The 18769-nt window shown below is 37.0% G+C and overlaps 1 protein-coding gene across 5 annotated transcripts in view; it reads left to right on the forward strand.

Moving 5' to 3' along the window:
• BRD1 (bromodomain containing 1) overlaps positions 1–14530 on the forward strand; it is a 59843-nt gene extending 45313 nt beyond the window's left edge. For 3 of the 5 annotated variants that reach the window (XM_068166256.1, XM_068166266.1, XM_068166237.1), the window contains exons 9-13: positions 495–630; positions 1879–2006; positions 7246–7355; positions 9553–9707; positions 12630–14530. In XM_068166256.1, the coding sequence (XP_068022357.1) occupies positions 495–630; positions 1879–2006; positions 7246–7355; positions 9553–9707; positions 12630–12813 (713 nt within the window). In that variant the 3' untranslated portion in view covers positions 12814–14530. Of the gene's footprint in view, positions 1–494; positions 631–1878; positions 2007–7245; positions 7356–9552; positions 9708–12629 lie in introns of those variants that run through there. The other 2 variants (XM_068166247.1, XR_010990829.1) reach the window with 2 other exon arrangements.
• The last annotated feature ends 4239 nt before the right edge of the window (positions 14531–18769 follow it).

Raw genomic sequence — 18769 nt, forward strand, 5'->3', positions numbered from 1 at the left:
ACGTTCAAGAAGAATTAGGTAGCATCAGGAAGGAATTCCTACAAGTCTTTACTTCAGTGTCTGAAGAGGATTTTCACTATTTCTTGTTGTAACATTGTATTTAACTGAGCCTTGTATTGACTTGGTAAATCTGCCTGGTTTGTAATATTTGGATTTTCTATTTGGCTTGTGTAGTCTGACTAACTTAATAGCTGAAAACATTACATACAAAGATCAATTTGATGTTCTGTTTGGCATTTCCCATATTACAGTCTTCACTTTCTTTTTTACATTACCTAAATTTCCATTCTATCTTTAATATCTGGACTACAGGAACCTCTGATGCTGTGTTTTAAAATGAAATCTTTTATTAATGTTCCACGTTCCTTCTTTTTCATCACATCAGAATGCTTGAAGTACAGAAAAGTAGTGATACAATGTGTGAATACAAAAAGTTACTAGTGAAAATGGTGTGGTTTCCAGTTTGATGCAGTTTATTTTGTGTTATGCTGTAGGTCTGTCAAATGGTTTTGGAGATGGAAGTAAAGAGAGAGCATTAGATGATACTCCAGGAAGAAAAGTTGAACCTCGTCGCCGCTGTGCATCAGAATCTAGTATTTCATCTAGTAACAGTCTCTTGTGCAACTCGAGGTAAAACTGTAAATCTGAAATATAAAATTCAGACTGGATATGTCAGTTTTTCTATACTTGTGTTTTATATTGGAAGATTGCATAAATTTTAGAAATTACAGTACATTTCCATATTTTCAGTTGTGTGTCAAATCTTAGACACCTTTGTTGATTTCCTGTTATTACAGGTCCAGACAGTTACACTTTAAACTTGTCTGTGCTCCTCTTGCTCTGCATAGATGAATACATGTGTGTGCTTACAGTACCTTGTTTTAATTACCTTACTAATCCTGAACACTAAAGATCGGTGTGTTTATTTTGGTGAGGGGAGGAACAAAGGAATTTCCAAAGCAGAGTCTTGTGCATGGGGAAGGTAAATTCAGTAACTGTGGAACCATAGGTTATCCATCTCTGATTTGGATTACTGGCTAATTACTGCAGTGATGATAGTACCTGTATACCAGCTACTGACCTTCTCTTTGTGAAGTCTGTTAAATGTAGGGCTGTCAGAACGGTCACCTGCTACCACTGATAAATACTTTCTTTGTCACCAGTGGTCCACATATTACAAAAGCACACTGATGTCTGGGTAAAAGGTAGCTGTCTCCAGTACTGGGCTGTGGGGGAATATGAGAATGAGGCATACCGGTGTATAGGGTAAATCTGTTAGAGAAAAGAAGGCTTTATTCATGTGTTCAATACTGCTGTTAAACTGTTTGAGGATATGGTATTAATGCACCCAGGTCAAGCAAAGAAAATTTAATATTTTACCTCTTGTAGATGTGATTTATTGAGGATTTGATCTAGAATAATGCTGTTCTGTGGTCTCTTTAAGAGAACTCAAGTGTGCAGAGAACAAGTTTCCCATTTTATCTTTAGATGTTCCAGTACTGAAAGATGTGAATTTGAAGTGGAAAATGCAAGAGAAAGTAATTGCTCAAATAGTTCCACTACATAGGAAACAGAGGGAACATGTTTTCCAGTATCCACTGTATACACTGGAGACAAAGCAGCTCCTCTCATTTGTACATGTATAACATGTACTGCAGTTGAGGTGCAGTTGCCTACTGTTTGTCAATTCTGTGCATGCTAATAACCTGGGCTTTGGGCTTTTATGCTGTTGTTTGTATTTGTTACTTAAAATTTGTTAGAGAGTTCTGCTCCAGTTTTACTACCTAATGATGAATATCAAGTTCCCTTTCAAAGTCTTGATTTGTAGTCAACAGTGATGATTATCAAGTACTGGTTTTAATATTAATATTTTTGTAGTTTCAGCCTGCCAAAGTGTGGTAAAGGTAAACCTGCACTTATACGAAGACACACACTGGAAGACCGAAGTGAATTGATATCATGCATTGAAAATGGAAACTATGCCAAAGCAGCAAGAATTGCAGCCGGTAACTATAAATAATTTTATTCCTAATAATAGTGTATAACTATGATTTTGTCAGTTTATTTGACAGATTCTAGCATTCTTGGTTTTGCTGATGAAATACACTAAGCATTCTGAAAGTGGTTTCTGGTTTTGAGACTCTAAAAATTTGACGTTTGGGGTTTTTGTTATGATTAATTAGTGATATTTAAGTGGTTCTCTAGTAATACAACAGAATGTGGCCTGAAGTGGTATTTGTGGTTCTGTCAGTAGTTTTCTTCGGGCTTTCTGGTTTAGGGTTTACTTCTCATGTACTCTTCTGCATAGATGTGTTGTCAGATGGGTAAGACACAGCTTGCTTTGATTAAGGAAAATTTTGAAATTAGACAGAGGTGGAAATTTCTAGGAATGTAGAGGATAGTATGTAACCCAGTCTTAGGGAATAATGGTGTTCTCTTGATATGGTTTCCACCTCTGTCAGTATTTTAATTGTATTGGAAGGTTTAAGCAGGTCATCTGTTCTGTAAGTAGAGTTGTGGTTGTGTAATGAAGTACTTCCATGCTGAAGTTAGACATCAGCCTCTAGGCATCAGTGTCTAGCTCTGTCTTAATTTCTGGCTGTAGATCCTGCCCCTCATCCTGGGGGTTCCTTGTCCAGGACTTTTTCATGTCTTGCTAGTGCTTTTACTGGTCTTGGTTATCATAGTCTGTTCTTTCCTCCCCATCTGATCAGTCCTGTTTTCCTTCTTGCAGTTAATCTGTTTTCAGCTACTGTTTCATTACTCTCAGTTTTAGTATCTTTATCATCTTTGTGATAACCTCTTACACAGAACTTATCCTCTTCCATTTGCTTTTCTTACTTTGTCCTGAGTATTATTTACTGGTATTTTCTTACTTTGTCCTTGTATTCTACACTTCACTTTGAATTCCAGTACCTGTTTTTTTCAGGACTCTCCTTATGTCCCTTAATTCCATCTCTGTCTTCAGATATATTCTGTAGCTGCCTAAAAGTAGGAGAAATTGCATTTAACAGTATTATTTTATATATTACCGTATAGTCTATCCAATTTGAGCTCTTGTGGCTACCTTCTGCGCCATGTTACCTCAGCAGATCAAGAAGAGGAAATAAGTAGGAGTAGGAGAAAAGTGAAAACTCCTGCCTATATTCTGTGCTTAACTACAATTTTACCATTATTTACTTTTATTAGTAAAATCCCAGATTTTGCAAAGAAACTTAAAGGGTTGTTCATTCTTGGCAAAATGTCTCAAACAGTTCTGTTTGACATAGGATGTATGCTTTAGAAACAAACACATTGTAAACAATTATGCCATCTTTAGGTCCAAGAAATATCTGGTTTCTATTTTAAGGCACTCTCTCAGAACCTGTATGTAGTAATATTGCACTTATGATAGGATGTAGTTTTGGATGTAATCGTAATAGAGGCACACTGAAATCATGTTAGTCCAAACACAAACAATGTTACAAGAGTGCTATTGAAATCACAAAGCCAGGTGTGCAAGCATGCTGTTTTCTGTGGTATTGCTGACATGTGCAGCATTTTTGACTTGTGAGAAAGCTGTGTTTTAGAACCAAGTCCACTCAGTATCCTGGGTGAGTTAAGACAATTATAGTGAGGTATGTTCTGTACTTAAATATGAAGATTATACTGAGATTTAGATACAGAGGATGAATTAACATTTCAAAAATTAGTCTTAACTTTTGGGCCTTAGACTTGAGGGCTCAATAGGGTTTTCTTGGTATTCAGATAGAATTATCTGTATGTAATAGCTTGTCCTTGGTGTGCAAGAGCACTAGAATAGACATGCTATGATTGGTTTTCCTAGATGCTGTATACAGAGATACACTGAGATTTGAGGGTCTTGGATTTATTTGTAGGGTCAGGAAGTTGCTGCGCTGAAGTGGCAATCTCTTCTTCTGCCTGTCCCTTCTGAACCCTGCCCCCAGTCCTTTTCCGGGATACTACTTGTTCCTGTATTCAGCATTCTTATCTAGTTCTGCTGTTCCTAGGCTTTCTCAAACGTTTGTCTCAAACGTTTGTCCCACTTCTCAATTCTTTGTCCCCATCTTTGTCCAGCCAGTTGATCCACCTTCTTGTCAGATTTTACTTTTTTGCCCCCTTGGTAAATCTTAGTGGCAGTATCCTTTCCAGTGGTGTCTGTGCACTGTTCACTCACATGAGACCGGTGAGAAAGAGTATGCAGTGGGCAGGCTGTAGGGGGAGCATTTTGCTGCCCTTAACTCAAATGGCTTTCTCCTCTTCATAGTGGTAATTTTAACAGGTAACATTGACAGCAGAAAATACTTATCAAAGGAAGGTCTCAGCTTATTGTTTGTGCTAAAGAACAATCTGTATATGCTGCAGATACCACAACTACCTCTTGGGTGGCAGTAGTCTTGAAGCTTAAAAATGCCCATTTTTGGTGGATTTGTCTAGAAATTTAGCTGTTAAAATGAAATTTACATCTGTGTAGAAAAGAAAACACTGTGTACTACTAATTTGGACATTTCAGTAAAATAGATTTTCCTGGCTGAGTTTGTGTTTTCTGATTTAAAATAAAATTGGCTTATGGAGAGCTCACCTACCTTGCTGAAACCTATGAAGTTCTTAGCTCTGTTTCTGAAGACAGCAGTGCCTTAAAGTTTTGAGATTTATGACACTGAGATGTAATGGGTGTTTTGATCAACAGAAAATTAAGCACAAAAGAAAAATTAAACATGTTTGCTCTTATTAAAAGAGTGAAAAAAGAACAAGTTTTTTAAATCTGTAAAGGAAGTAAGAATATGAGATATCTTTACCCTAAACTACATAGGATCTTCAGTTTGGTTTGTGATATTTCAGTACTGTTGGTTTTCAGCTACTGGGAGTACTGTTATTTAATATCTTCAGGAGTACATTGTTATGACTGCTAACTTAAATTTGTTTTATAGCTTGAGGAAAAATGTGAGGATTTATGCTGTAAGAGAAAGCTAGTAACCGTATGTGCTAGTGTAGTAACTCCCTTTCACCACATGGAGTAAACTGACTAGCAAAAGTCTAAGACTCTACTGTCTAGACATCTGAGAAGTCTCTGAAGGAATCTGGCTGCATGCATCCTGTCAGATTGTGTGACCTCCTAGTCAGCATTAAACCACAGTTTTCTTTGTTTTGTATCAGCTCTGCAGCTGAGAATAACGTAGGTTTCTTTTCAATATTGTTATCTGTCCTGAAGAGAACTTGTACTGTTTTTATCACACTATCACTAAGGTTGGAAGAGACCTCAAAGATCATCGAGTCCAACCTGTCACCACAGAACTCATGACTAGACCATGGCACCAAGTGCCACGTCCAGTCCCCTCTTGAACTCCTCCAGGGACGGTGACTCCAACACCTTCCTGAGCAGCCCATTCCAATGATGAATGACTCTCTTGGTGAAGAACTTTCTCCTGACCTTTAGCCTAAACTTCCCCTGGCGCAGCTTGAGACTGTGTCCCCTTGTTCTGGTGCTGGTTGCTAGGGAGAAGAGACCAACCCCTTCCTGGCTACAACCACCTTTCAGGTAGTTGCAGAGAGCAATGAGGTCTCCCCCGAGCCTCCTCTTCTCCAGGCTAAGCAATTTCAAAATAGTCTGTGTGTGAGGGATATGTTGATTTAAACTTTCATGACTCTTAACTGGCATGCATTCACCTACTGGTATTAACAGAGCAGAGACATTAATAAGTTGCCTAAATTGCTTTTTCTGTTGGGCTTAACAATTGTTTTTTTTCTTCTGAGATACCACCAAAATGGTTCTTCTGGATTTTAAATATCTTTCCATAATGCCTTGTATTTTCTATGTTCAGCTGCACTCTTAGAAGTATTCTGTGTTTATAAATGTGAAGAATATGAGCATGACTTTAATTTTGGGTGAGGTCACTCTAGGATGTTCTTGGACAGAGAGGAACAAATAAGCAAACTAGTAAATAGATTTAGTAACTGTTTTTCCGAGCTTACATAGTTCAGTAAGAAATAGTGTAAATAAGGCAAATATTTTTGCAGTTTTGTGTAATGGAATCCACTAATTAAAGATCTCTTCTGTAAAGTCTGTGGGGATTGATGCCAAAGATCCTGGTTTCTTTTAGGAGACTCAGTCAAGATCTTAAAGACGCTGGACATTTTCTAGCTTCAAGAACATGTAATGTCTTCACTGTGCTGTGGTGCCAAGTTATTACAAACTACTGCATTTTGGTAACTGACATTATATAGGTGTGGATCTCTTAAGTTAGACTGTCCAATGAAGTATTTTATTGAAATATTGATGCCATTATAGATTGAAAATAAATTATAATTGAATTAATTAGGCTGAAATTTGACCTAAACTATTTTGTAGAGAATGACCTCTTCTTTTGTTTGGTTACCTTAAACACTTTTTCCTTGCTCCTTCTACTCTGATAAGGTCTGACACCGTGGTTTTTCCAGTACTATCTTTGTGATATTGAGATAAAATATATATCCACATGCCACATTTCATTATATATAAACATTGCTCATTTAAAGTAAGAGCACATGGGGAAAAATTGAGGAATAAATTATTTTTTGGCAAGTAGAGAGCTACTTCTATCAAGTATTACTGCTAAAAAAAGTGCAATGGCAACTACTGAACTGTACTTTGGCACCATGTGTCCTCATACAAGAAGTGTCATCTCCACAACTTGTGAACTTTCATTACCTTCTTCCTACTGTTTTCTACCCCTAGTTCCATCTTGAGGGGATAAATCATGGTCTTCTGCCTGGTCTCTTGGCTATATGTGTCTAAGGGGCCAGTTGTGATTCTGACTGAAAGGCTTAAACCTGTCTTGTGCTTCAATCCAGTGGTGAGCAGCAGAAATTAAATGGAAGATTTGGGTAGAAGGAAGCAGTAATAAACTCTGTTTTCCATTACCGTTGCAGCTACTTTGTTGAAGCCTGTTGGTCTTTTTGAACTTTGGTGCAGGAAATGGTTGGGCAAAGAGACAAAGAGGGCTGATTATAAATAAAAATAAAATGCAGATTAGGATTTAATACATAAGAATAGAAGAGTATACCAGCCAATCAACTCTCAGACATGAGATGCTCATCCTGGTACAGATATTCGACACTTTGGAAACATACTGTACAACTTTCATATTCAGAACCATTATTTGGATTTCAATGATCATGAGATACTGAGGAGGAAACCAAGAACTGCAGAGGATTTGTCTGAAGTTTTATTTAACATTTTAATTATATATTATTATTTGTTCTTAGAAGTTGGGCATAGCAGTATGTGGATTTCAACTGATGCTGCAACATCTGTTCTTGAGCCTCTAAAGGTAGTATGGGCCAAATGCAGTGGATATCCCTCATACCCAGCTCTGGTAAGTACACATCTTGACATCAGTACACTAGTGATACTGTTTCTGGTCTGAAAATCCCAGTGTGTGAGTTTAGGATAATAGATAAATTCCCCCTCAGATAGTTCTGTCCTCTTTACTGTGCATCCAGTTTATAAAACCATTGCAATATGAATGTTGAGTCAGTAACCCTTTACTACCCTACTCATCTTTTGGGATCTGCAATACCCGTTGTGGTTTAACCCCAACTAGCAGCTGAGTTCCACACAGCTGCTCACTCACTCCCAACCAGTGGGATGGGGAAGAGAATCAAAAGCGTAAAAACAAGAAAACTCATGGTTGGGTTAAAGACACTTTAACAGGTAAAGCAAAAAGCCATTCACACAAGCAAAGCAGCACAGGGAATTTATTCACTGCTTCCCATTGTCGAACAAGTGTTCAGCCATCTTCAGGAAAATAGGGCTCCATCAGGAATAATGGTTACTCAGGAAGACAAATACCATTGCTCCAAATGTCCTCCCTCTTTCTTCTTCACCCAGCTTTATATTGCTCAGCATGACATTATACGATGTGAAATATCACTTCAATTGGTTTGGGTCAGCTGTGTCCACTCCCAAATTCATGTGTACTTCCACCCAGTTCACTGGTGGGGTGGGATGAAAAACAGAAGTGTCCTTGACTCTGTGTGAGCACTGCTCAGCAATAATGTAAACATCCCTGTGTTGTCAACACTGTTTTCAGTACAAGTCCAAAACATGGCCTCATACTAGGTACTGTGAAGAAAATTAACTGTGTCACTGCCAGAACCAGCACACCCATGTCAGTAGTATTTGTTTCTGCAGTATATATTACTGTTTAAAGAATCAACTGAATAAGCATTTGACAGGCATTTTGTTAGTGTTAGAATAGTATTTTCTGCTGCAAAATGAGTAGAAAAGTAACTCTGATTTATTAAAGTTCATTAAAGACACAAATAAATTGAATAAATTTAATTATTATATCCAGTTTTAAGTGATGTACTGGAAACTTTAAGCTGTTTTGCCTATGTTATTTTAGGAGAAATACACTTCAATCTTGCACATAAAATGTTGTTGATAAAGTGTTCAGCTTCAGATATTTTGGGTTATAGAAACAGTTCGTTCTCTAGGGCTTAATTTATGGTAAAAGACTGAACAATCGTGACTTCTAATATATGTATGCTGAGGATATCAGGAAATACATAGAAGCAAATTAAAACTTGTGGAAATGAGATTCAGAGCACTTGAGTTTAAGCACCCTTCTCAGTGGCTGACTCAAACACTCTTGGGTTAAGAGAATAACATTCTCTTGATTTCTAAAAACTCCCCACAGTGCTGGTTTGCTTTTGATTTAGTTCCCATAATTAGTTTACTATGGTTTAAGGTTAGTGCCAGTGCAGATGCTAGAAAAGCAACAAGAACATCTGTAGGTTAGGAGACAAGTGGAACAGGCATGAAGTGACATGAACCCTCTTTGGTCACAGAAGACCACTTGCTAATGCTATAATCTGCCTGCAGAGGAGGTTTTTTTTGTAGTAGCCTGAGTGGTTTACAGTTAGCAGCAGCTTTCTCCCTCCTGTAAACTTTGTTTAGGGAGAATTTGTGACTGCTAACTGCATGTGTTGCTGAAAACTGAGTAATTAAATTGGATATGCAAGATGCTTGAAAGTTACTTCTAACTGCTGTTGGGGGGTGGGGACGGTGTTTGTGTTTTGGTCTGCTTTTCTGTTGTGGTGTCTTTGGTTGGGTTTTTTTCTTATGTAGAGGGGTTTTGTTCCAGACACTGTGTGTGGGGCTTGTATCTTGCATTATCCTTGGTTGTTTCTTTAAAGTATCTGATACTCAGCACTCATCACTTGAGGCCAGTTATGGCTTAAAAAAATTCTGGTTCAGCTTTCTTATTGTGAAACCTGCTTGTAGGTCTGCAAAGTTGTATGAAGTGAAATTCAGATGAAACTTTAAGAAGTGATGCCAGTGAAAAATATTCTAGAGATTTATTTTTCAGTTGAATCTGCCACCTTGCCTCCACTATGTCCCTTCAACTTATGTCAAGAAATTACATAAATGTGTAACACGAAGCCAGTTTATAGGCAGTGGCTGTTTAGTTTGTGACTTTTTTCCCCATCAACTTTATTCATAATATCATCTTAAAATAAATTGCATAGTTTTAAAAATTAGTAACTGTCCTTGCTTCTCTTTTATAGATTATTGACCCTAAGATGCCTCGTGTTGCTGGCCATCACAATGGTGTTACTATACCAGTACCACCTCTGGATGTGCTGAAAATCGGAGAACAAATGCAGACCAAATCAGATGAGAAGCTATTCTTGGTACTATTTTTTGACAACAAAAGAAGTTGGTATGTTATTGACATGAATTGCTTGCTGCAGCGACTTACAACTTTAAAAGCCTGTACCTTTAATCTAAAGCATTATTAAAACATCATCTTTACATGGTTATCTTTCCTATGTAAAAGATACAGCATCACTGAAAGATTATTTTCTTCCAAGCAGACCATAAAAAGATAGAAGTTGTTTTGCAAGATGGTTTCATTTATCGACATGGCAAAATTACTTCTTTGGCTAAACAGATACAGAAGTTTTTCTTCTACCTCTTTTCCTTCTTCCTCTTTTTCTTCCTTTTGTGAAATTACACATTTCTTTCCTGTGTTCTTCTTAATCTCTCCTCTCTCCAGGTTTCCACACAGGTCAGGACAATTTTAAATCTTTTGATATCTGAATTTAACTCTTGAATTAATACCCTATCACCTAAATAACTTCTTGCCTGAATTTTAGAACTGATGTTTGCTTTTCTGTCTCCATGGATGCTTTGGCATGATTAATTGATACTTCCTTATGATACTCTTTGTTCACCAGTGCAGGTTTTCATAAGGTCTTGCATTCTTCTCCCTTTGCTTGTGTTTAGGCTGGGTGTTAGGGAATATTTCTTCACTGAAGGGGGTTATCAGACATTGGAACAGTCTGCCCAGGGCAGTGGTGGAGTCACCGTCCCTAGGGGTGTTTAAGCAATGCGTGGACCTGATGCTTAGGGACATGGTTTAGTGCTGACCCTTCAGTGCTGGGTCAAGAGTTGGACTGAATGATCTTTGAGGTCTCTTCCAACCAGATGTATTCTGTGGTTCTGTGAGAACATCCAAATTTAAATGTATTTGGTATTCTGTTTCTTATTTTTCTCTTATTGGTAATTCATGCTCTCCATATCCACTATCTTAACAGTATCTGTGATTGTTTCCTGAGTCTGCAGCATTCACAGATTGAATTGCATTGGAAGGGACTCTCAATGGTCATTTTGTCCAAACCCCCTGCAGTCAGCAAGGACACCTTCAACTAGATCAGGCTGCGCAGGGCCTCATTGAGTCTGATCTTGAATGTCTCCAGGAATGGGGCCTCAACCACATCCTTGGGCAGCATGTTCCAGTATTTTACCACTCACATTGTAAAGAACTTCCGCTTATGTCCAACTTACATCTACCCTGCTTCAGTTTATAACCATTGCCCCTCATCCTATCACTACAAGCCCAACTTTCCTGTACGACCCCTTCAGATACTGAAACGTAGCTATAAGGTCTCCCTGGAGCCTTCTCTTCTCCCTGCCAAACAGTCCCAATTCCTTCAGCCTGTCTTTTTCAGAGAGCTGCTCCAGGCCTCTGATCATCTTTGTGGCCCTCCTCAGGACCCACTCCAGCAGGTCTGTGTCCCTCTTCTTTTGGAAGCCCCATACCTGGGCACAGTACTCCAGATGAAGTCTCACCAGAGCAGAGTGGCAGAATCGCCTCTCCTGACCTGCTGGAAAACCATTCTAATTTGACACGATATGTGGATGGTCCTAAATCCTGCAAATACTATGCAAAACTCTCTCTAACAGGTACTGTGCAGAGATGACAGGAAAAGCTAAATACTTTTCCTGCTCCCTTCCCCCTCTTCTCCTCCATCCCACAACTTTGTTTTTGGTAGTAGTTCTTCTATCCTGATTATTGTGGCTGTTTTGCACGCATCACTTCTAACGCACTTTTATCTCTTAGCCCTAAACCCATGTGTAAGATTTTCATTCTTCTGCAGTCTGTGATACCAGCTTCTGTCACCCATGGATTAGCTTTTCAAACAGTCATATTTGTTTCTTCTTCACCACCTGCATCTGGAGGACCAACAAGCTTTCTGTTAAAAATGCTTTCTTAAAACTTCCCTCTAATCTGTATAAAAGCTGATAATGATTAGCTTGCTGCTTATTGTGCTTATGTTAGTGTTCTTTACTCTTCAGCCTGTATCCTTGTGCTGAGTCTATGGCTTCTTTTGGATTCAGTGTGTGTATTCAGTACAATAGGGTTGTAGTTCACAATGCTTTAATAAAAAATATTAAAAGAGACTATTGCATTCAGTTTAAAGAAATCATCTTTTAATAAAAAAAATTCTATCACACTTTACTATCTGCTGTGCATTTGGTTCAGCTCCAAATGGACTCCTTGACTGAAGTTTTCAAGCAGAAGCATGGCTCCTGCCATTTGCAGGGTTGGGATTGCAGATTGTAGTGATGTATTTTAATAGATATTCCTTGAATTTATGTATTTTTTGTTTTCCTTGAGTATAACTTAAGCAAACAGGATTAAGATAAACATATATGGAAATGAAATAAATGCACTTTATATGTTTTAATTAAATGATTAATGATTTTTGTGTATCTAGAAGAATGGGGTGTTGTAGAGCATTTTTGATTATTGCTCCTCTATGCCTAGCAATGAATAATGTTTACGAAGCTTAAAATGCAAAAGTACTCTGAATACTGAGTTACTGGGATTTCATACTGCAGAGTAAAAACATACTAAGCAGAATTTCTTTGACATTTTAGCTTTCCCTGTGAAGACCAAATTGAAATGTCTTAAATGTAAGGCAAAAATTAAATCATCTGCAAACTCTTTTTAACAATGGAAGTGGAAGAGTGAAGAGGAACTGTGTCAAGAATCTTAAGCCACATTCGTTGTTACTTGCCTATTCTCAAACTAAACTGCATCAGTATTTCTTGCTAATTTTTTTTTGTTGATATTTAATTATTAAATAATTATCATTTAATTGTAATGTATTCTTTGTTGTATGGAAGAGGCTTTCTTAATATTTCTTGGGTTTAAAGCATTTAAGGCAAGTACCATCTTGAAAAGAATTATAAAACTCATCTGCTACATGAGAAAAAAAATACAGCAGCCCTGAATTGCTGGAAAATTCTGTATTTTATTCTATATTTAACATACTTAATTTACCTTTTCTTACAGGCAGTGGCTTCCCAAATCCAAAATGGTTCCCCTTGGTATAGATGAAACCATAGACAAGTTAAAAATGATGGAAGGCCGTAACTCAAGCATACGAAAAGCAGTCAGAATTGCTTTTGATCGTGCTATGAATCATCTGAGTCGAGTCCATGGAGAACCAGTCAGTGACTTCAGTGATATTGACTAACAGAGATTCTGCCGAGGCATGAAAAATAAATACCACACAAACTCAAAACTTTACTAATGAACCTCTTTGTCTAAAGAATGTATTGAAGATACAACCCCTTAATTGTTGATTCAGTGGCTGAGTTCTGCAAACTTGAAATAGTTGAGCAATTCTTCTAAATCACCATTGCCATACTGATTATTGATTTTATTGTGTTGTAGCTTGGAGGATTTTCCACTAAACCTGTTAAAATGTCTTGTTCATAGTGTTCATAATTGTACATAAATGTATATTCAACACTTAACTTATTCTGATTTTAGAAGTAGCTCTTTAATTCCTTTTATAATTTTGCTGGGGAGGGAGCTGTTTTTTATTTCCATCCTTTTTACTTTTTTTTTCCTTTTCTTTCTGAGGTTAAGTTACCTAAGCACCATGTTCCAGCTTAAGGTGTTTAGTGGATCTTTAAAGCTTAATATCAAAATGGCATCAAATATATGTTTGCCTAAATCATATACAATATGGTGCTGCTTGTATCATTTCTTCCTTGGTCTGTAGCTTCTGAAAGACTTCTGAATGTTTGTGTAAATCATTGCTCTTTGCACAAAGTACCACATATTTAAGATTGATGTAAATTTACAATTACAAATATGTATTTTAAGAAAGGAAGTTGAATTATTTTGGAGGGTACTTTGTGAGAAAGGCATCAAGAAAAAAATTATACTATGTACATCACTTGGAAATCACCAAAAACACTCCATTGTTGCCCAAAATAACTTAAGATTGTTTTTGTTTTAAACAAACCTGGCTTAAAGCCTGCAAGCACATTATTTCTTTCAAAACCATATCCCATTTATCTCCCACTGATTTAATTTTGTTGATATGTGTGCCTCCCTGTGTTTTATTTATTGTAGAAAATGTATTAATTTGCTTTATAATGAAAAATAAAATTGACAAATATATTGATATGCATTTTTATACAGGCACATGAGAAGACAACTTGCTTTGGGAGAAAAATGTATTGGAAATTGTATAAAATAACTTGATGGTTTGTGTGTAATTTGGTTTTTTTGTAACTTGTAATCTTTCGTTTCCAAGGAGGGGATTTATGTAACTTTTAATTTAGAACACTTTGGTAGCAATAGAAACTTTGGATACATTTTTGTATGGTACATGTGATGTATATAGAATTAGTACTTTATTTTTATTTTTAAGAAGTAAAGCATTATGTTTGGGCAGGGGGAAGAAGGAGGGTGGGTTTCCAGAACTGCATTTTTATATTAAAAGGAAAAAAAAATAAAGTCAAGATATTGATTGTTGTAGCTACTTTATTCCTACCTTCACTGAGATACTGAATTTGTAACAATGAAAATGGCAAGGTATGTTTGCAATGTGATTTATAATGACTCCATTATTTATAAATGCACTGTGTTTGAACTCTTTTGCAGTGATATCTTAAATACTGTACCAAGTTATATAATATGAAACACCAAATAATGCATATGAATGCACGAAGTATTTATGCCCAGCTTTTTTATAAAGGATTAGCAAGTACAGCAAAACCAATACTTTTTAAATTTTTTTTTAAACTTCATTGAATAGCATACTTCATTGTTAAACCTGCTTGAATCTTTATTTTAAAGGGACAATTACTTTTTAAATAGTTTTTAATGTTTTTATTCTCTATTGTTTGTAATACCCCCTTAGAAGCTTGAAATAAAATTTCTTTCTCAACTGTTAATTTTGTCCTGAATTTAGCCCCTGAGATCTTGCTGTTAGTGCCCATTTTCTTCCTCCACGACTGAGCTGTTACAGAGATGTTAGTTCAAGAACCTGACTTTTCTTGCTCTGGCATGCAGCAGCATCCTTAACGAGCCCTCTGCGTAGTTCTAGTTAGCTACACTAGCTGAGACCAGTTGCTGATCCATGGATACTAAAAATTAGATGAGTTGGATAAATTTTACAACTGATCAAGCAAGTAGTTTTCTCAGTCTTGACAGTAAATAACAGCTTTAGGGGGAGTAGCGATGGCAAGTATCCTGTAAGGACCCTCACTGAGGTGTGCTGCTGTGATGGCAGCCACATCAGATAGAAAAAACAAAATTGTGTTGTTTGTCTTATAGAACTTCTGTGTAAGGACTTCACAGATCTGTCTTACAACCATGCTCTTCTTCGAATGGAATGGAGCTTAGTATGTGCAATGTTGAGACAGTAGCACCACTTACCCTATTAGGACTGCCTATTAAGAGCTTTCATAAAACAACATCCTGCGTCAGATTTTATTTCAGACTTATTCTGCCAAATGTACTCAAATTCGGTGTGTGTGGAAGTGGATAATTATTCATGGCCACATTATAGCAATGAAAAAAGTGGGTGGGTTTTTTTTTTGATCTGTCAGACCATGGAAAGCTGAAATTGCAGTTACAATAGGCATTTGAAGATTGTAATTTAGTACTTCTGTGGTAAGAGTTTTGTTAAATCTCCCTTGAAGTATACACACAGTTGCAAAATTGTTCATTAGAAGGCTTCCAAAGTTAGTAGGGAAAAGGGAGAAACATCATTTTTTTAATACAAAAGCAGAACATTATATTCATTATAACAAATTGTTTAATCATACCTTCAGTGAAAGCTTTAGTTTGAATTTTGCTCAGACTTCCAAGTATCATTTTCTGGCCTTTGTCATTAGAGATGGCTCTGTTGGTTCTTGGTAAAGTGAATTTGCTGCTTTGATCTTGCAGGTGTCTGTATGTACCCAAGAGAATTTCCAGGCTGGATAACTGTACTGGTGAAGCTTGTTAAGCATCCTAAAAAACCACACTGCATATTCTTTTGATGAAACTGGCAGGAAAGACTATGTTGTTTTCCTCTTGTATATGTGATGGAAACTGTCCCAGGAATTCCTCATAGATAGTGTCTCAGAAGATGTTCCAGCAGTGGTACAGTTTTCACCATACTCTCTTATGCCAAGTTGTACATCATCCAGTGGCTCTTCAGACTGGATTCAGGGGTAAAATAATTTCAGTGTGACTTGTGTATTTTTACATAGAGATTTCAAACCTACTTAGGAAAGAAGTATGAGCTCCAAAGCTACTTTATTTCCAAATTCTAGGGCCTAATCAGTTAGATGAGTATGTCCATATCAGAATTTACTTCACTGCATAAACTAGTATTATAGTGGAGAAAAAAAAAAAAAAAAGGAACACTCCTTTATGTCTTACCAATTTCTTAGGAGATTTACAGCAGTAAATACAGGGTGTAGATTTTCATGTTCTAAATATATAGGGAAGAAATGTGGATAGAGAATTGTTCTTTTAAAAAACACCTGTCTCTGTTCCCAGACTGGGTGTTTTTGGATGTGTATTGATTGTGATTTTGTCTCTTATACGCTAGAGGGCGCAATACACACAGACCATCGACATTCACGCGATAAATACATAATATTTTCCTTTCAGAATGCTGCTATTAAAATCTTTTGCTGCTAAACAGTCTTTTTTGCTTCTAGTATTTGTAGTCCATCAGAATTAGCTTCCTCTGATGTTCTTTACTGTAAGTGGGCAATTTGGGGAATGTGTATTTTTAACCAAAGCAAGTATGTAGAAGAACTGGATTTTCTGTCTTTTCTTTGTGTCTAATTGCTAGTGACAGGTGAGTTACGTTTTGCACTTCTATTTAGCCAATAATTTTCTTTTCACAGATGTGCTTCAATAGATGTGTTCTATTGTGTCAGAAAGGCTGCTTGCTACTAGTAAGGCAGTATGAATCTAACACATCAATCAACAATAAAAGTATTCAAGTTTGGAGGTGATGATGAGAGATAATTGCTGTGTTCTACAGGCTGGCACAGGAAGGTCCTGAGGATATGTGCAGGGATTTAAATAAACATAGTTCTAATGCAGAGTGGTGTGAGTCAAGGTTGTTACCTGTTTCAGGAAAACACTGGGTTTTGTGGTGGTGGTGTTTGATTGGTTGGTTGGGTGTTTTGGGATTTTGGGGGGGCAAGGGTGCTATTGCCCTGTAAGTCTGGAACACAAATACATAAGTAAATGGTACATTCATTGTCCACATTCACATTTTGGGCTAGTGTGTTTACATTTTTGTGTAATAATTATTATGACAACCTATTTTATCAGTTCTTCTTTGGAAGATTTATTTCTTCTAAAACTTCCCTTGTGAGGTAGAGAAAGAGTAAATTTGAGTTAATGAAAGTTGAAAAATGCTCTTGGAATAGCAGGAAACTGACAAATAAGCTTTTTGGGAGGAACTGGCATTTGATGGGAAGGAGCTGTAAGTTTGGTTTTGTCTACCTATTCAGCTTTCATTGCCTGTGCACAGAAATGGCTGTCAAGTCTCTGCTGGTCAGGGAGGAAGATGAAAGATCTCAGCAGCTGTACTGTAAGAGTTACTCAAGATCCCTTTATCTTTGATTGTCTCCATGGTGTTACAAATCTAACATGGCAGTGACTGCAGTCACCCCGTTTTTTGCTGATACTGTATGTTCAGAGGAGTCAGCATAAGGAATGGCTTTGTGTGTTGCTGATTTGTTTGTTTTAATGTATTTAATTACTTTTTTAAAATTGGTCCCAGGAATATCACATATCTTAGGAAACAGTCCTCTAGTCAAATTGCTGCAGTGCTATCTCTGTACTGAAATACAGTATTTGTCAGCAGGTGTTTCCAGCTGAGAAAAATACAGAAGTTAGATGCACTGTAGCTTACAGTAGAAAATACTCCTAACATTTAATGCAAATGTTGCTCTAAAAGGGTATTTCAGCAGTGCAGATAAAAAGACTTCTTGTAATGTCTGACTGAAAGTGGAAATGTGCATATATATACCTTTTGTGTTGTATTCTAGAAACTCACTAATTACTCTGGTTTCTTACTGAGTTTCCATTGCTCCTTTTCCAAGCAAAGATCTTTACACCAACTTAGTTTATTCATAAGATCTCTTGAAATTCTCGTGTTTACCTTGAATATAATTTGTTATTAGTCATTTGGCATAAGTACTTCAACTGCCATAAAAATTTTGAGGTGTGTGTAAGTAAATTACAGTCTTCCTTGGTCTTTAATACATAATGAAATTCAGTCTTTGGTGCAAAGTAGGATTGATCAGCCCTACCTATGCTTGGCTTCCTGTACGCAGTAGCTTTCAACCACAATCCTTGGTGATTGTTTTGGGGAAAAAAAGGAAATACTTTCATCCATGAGAGTGTGTGAAGGCATCTCTTAACTGAATCCATCCTAGACTTCTTCATTCTTCTTAAGCATGCTAAGATCTTAGTCAACTGTATCAGAATAGGCTTCTCATAATCTCCTAAGGATAATGTTATATTTCATAGCTTTAGTTTATTAATGGGGCTGGATTCAATGATCTTCAGAGGTCACTTCCATGCCCTAACATTCTATGATTCTATGTTAGACAGTACTGTTGAGCCTTTACCTCTTTTCAGTTTATATACCACCAGACATTTTTTTGCATTCTTCTACTGACCATTAAATTTACAAATGTCTATGACTACTGCTTAGTTTTTGTCACTTGCAGTAGGAAATGAGGAGTGTAAAGTAAGGAAGGGTAAATTTGAAGCACCTAAGTATGTATGCTGAAAATGTTGCAATTTTGGCCTGTGGAAAGGGTACAGCTGACAGTAAACTATTTCCTAGATACTGCATATTACTTTGAACAAGATTAGTCCTGTTTCTCAGAGCTAGGGTTGTTGACTTGTGAGGATTTTAGGTATAACTGGAGGATTGTGTCAAACTGGTAAAAACATGGTAGGTGCTTGTAATGTCAAATAATCACAGAATGGCCAAAGTTGGCAGGGACCTCTGGAAATTACCCAATCCATCCTTTTTTGCCTAAGCAGGGCCACCTAGAGCAAATTTCCCAGGGCCAGGGCCATGGCCAGACAGCTTTTGAATATTTCCAAGAATGGAGACCCCACAATCTCCCTGGGCAAGCTGTGCCAGTGCTTAGTCACCTTTA

The sequence above is a fragment of the Melanerpes formicivorus genome, unplaced genomic scaffold (assembly GCF_026170545.1).
Source record: "Melanerpes formicivorus ecotype bairdi unplaced genomic scaffold, bMelFor1.0.p_v2 SCAF_3, whole genome shotgun sequence".
NCBI classification, from domain to species: domain Eukaryota; kingdom Metazoa; phylum Chordata; class Aves; order Piciformes; family Picidae; genus Melanerpes; species Melanerpes formicivorus.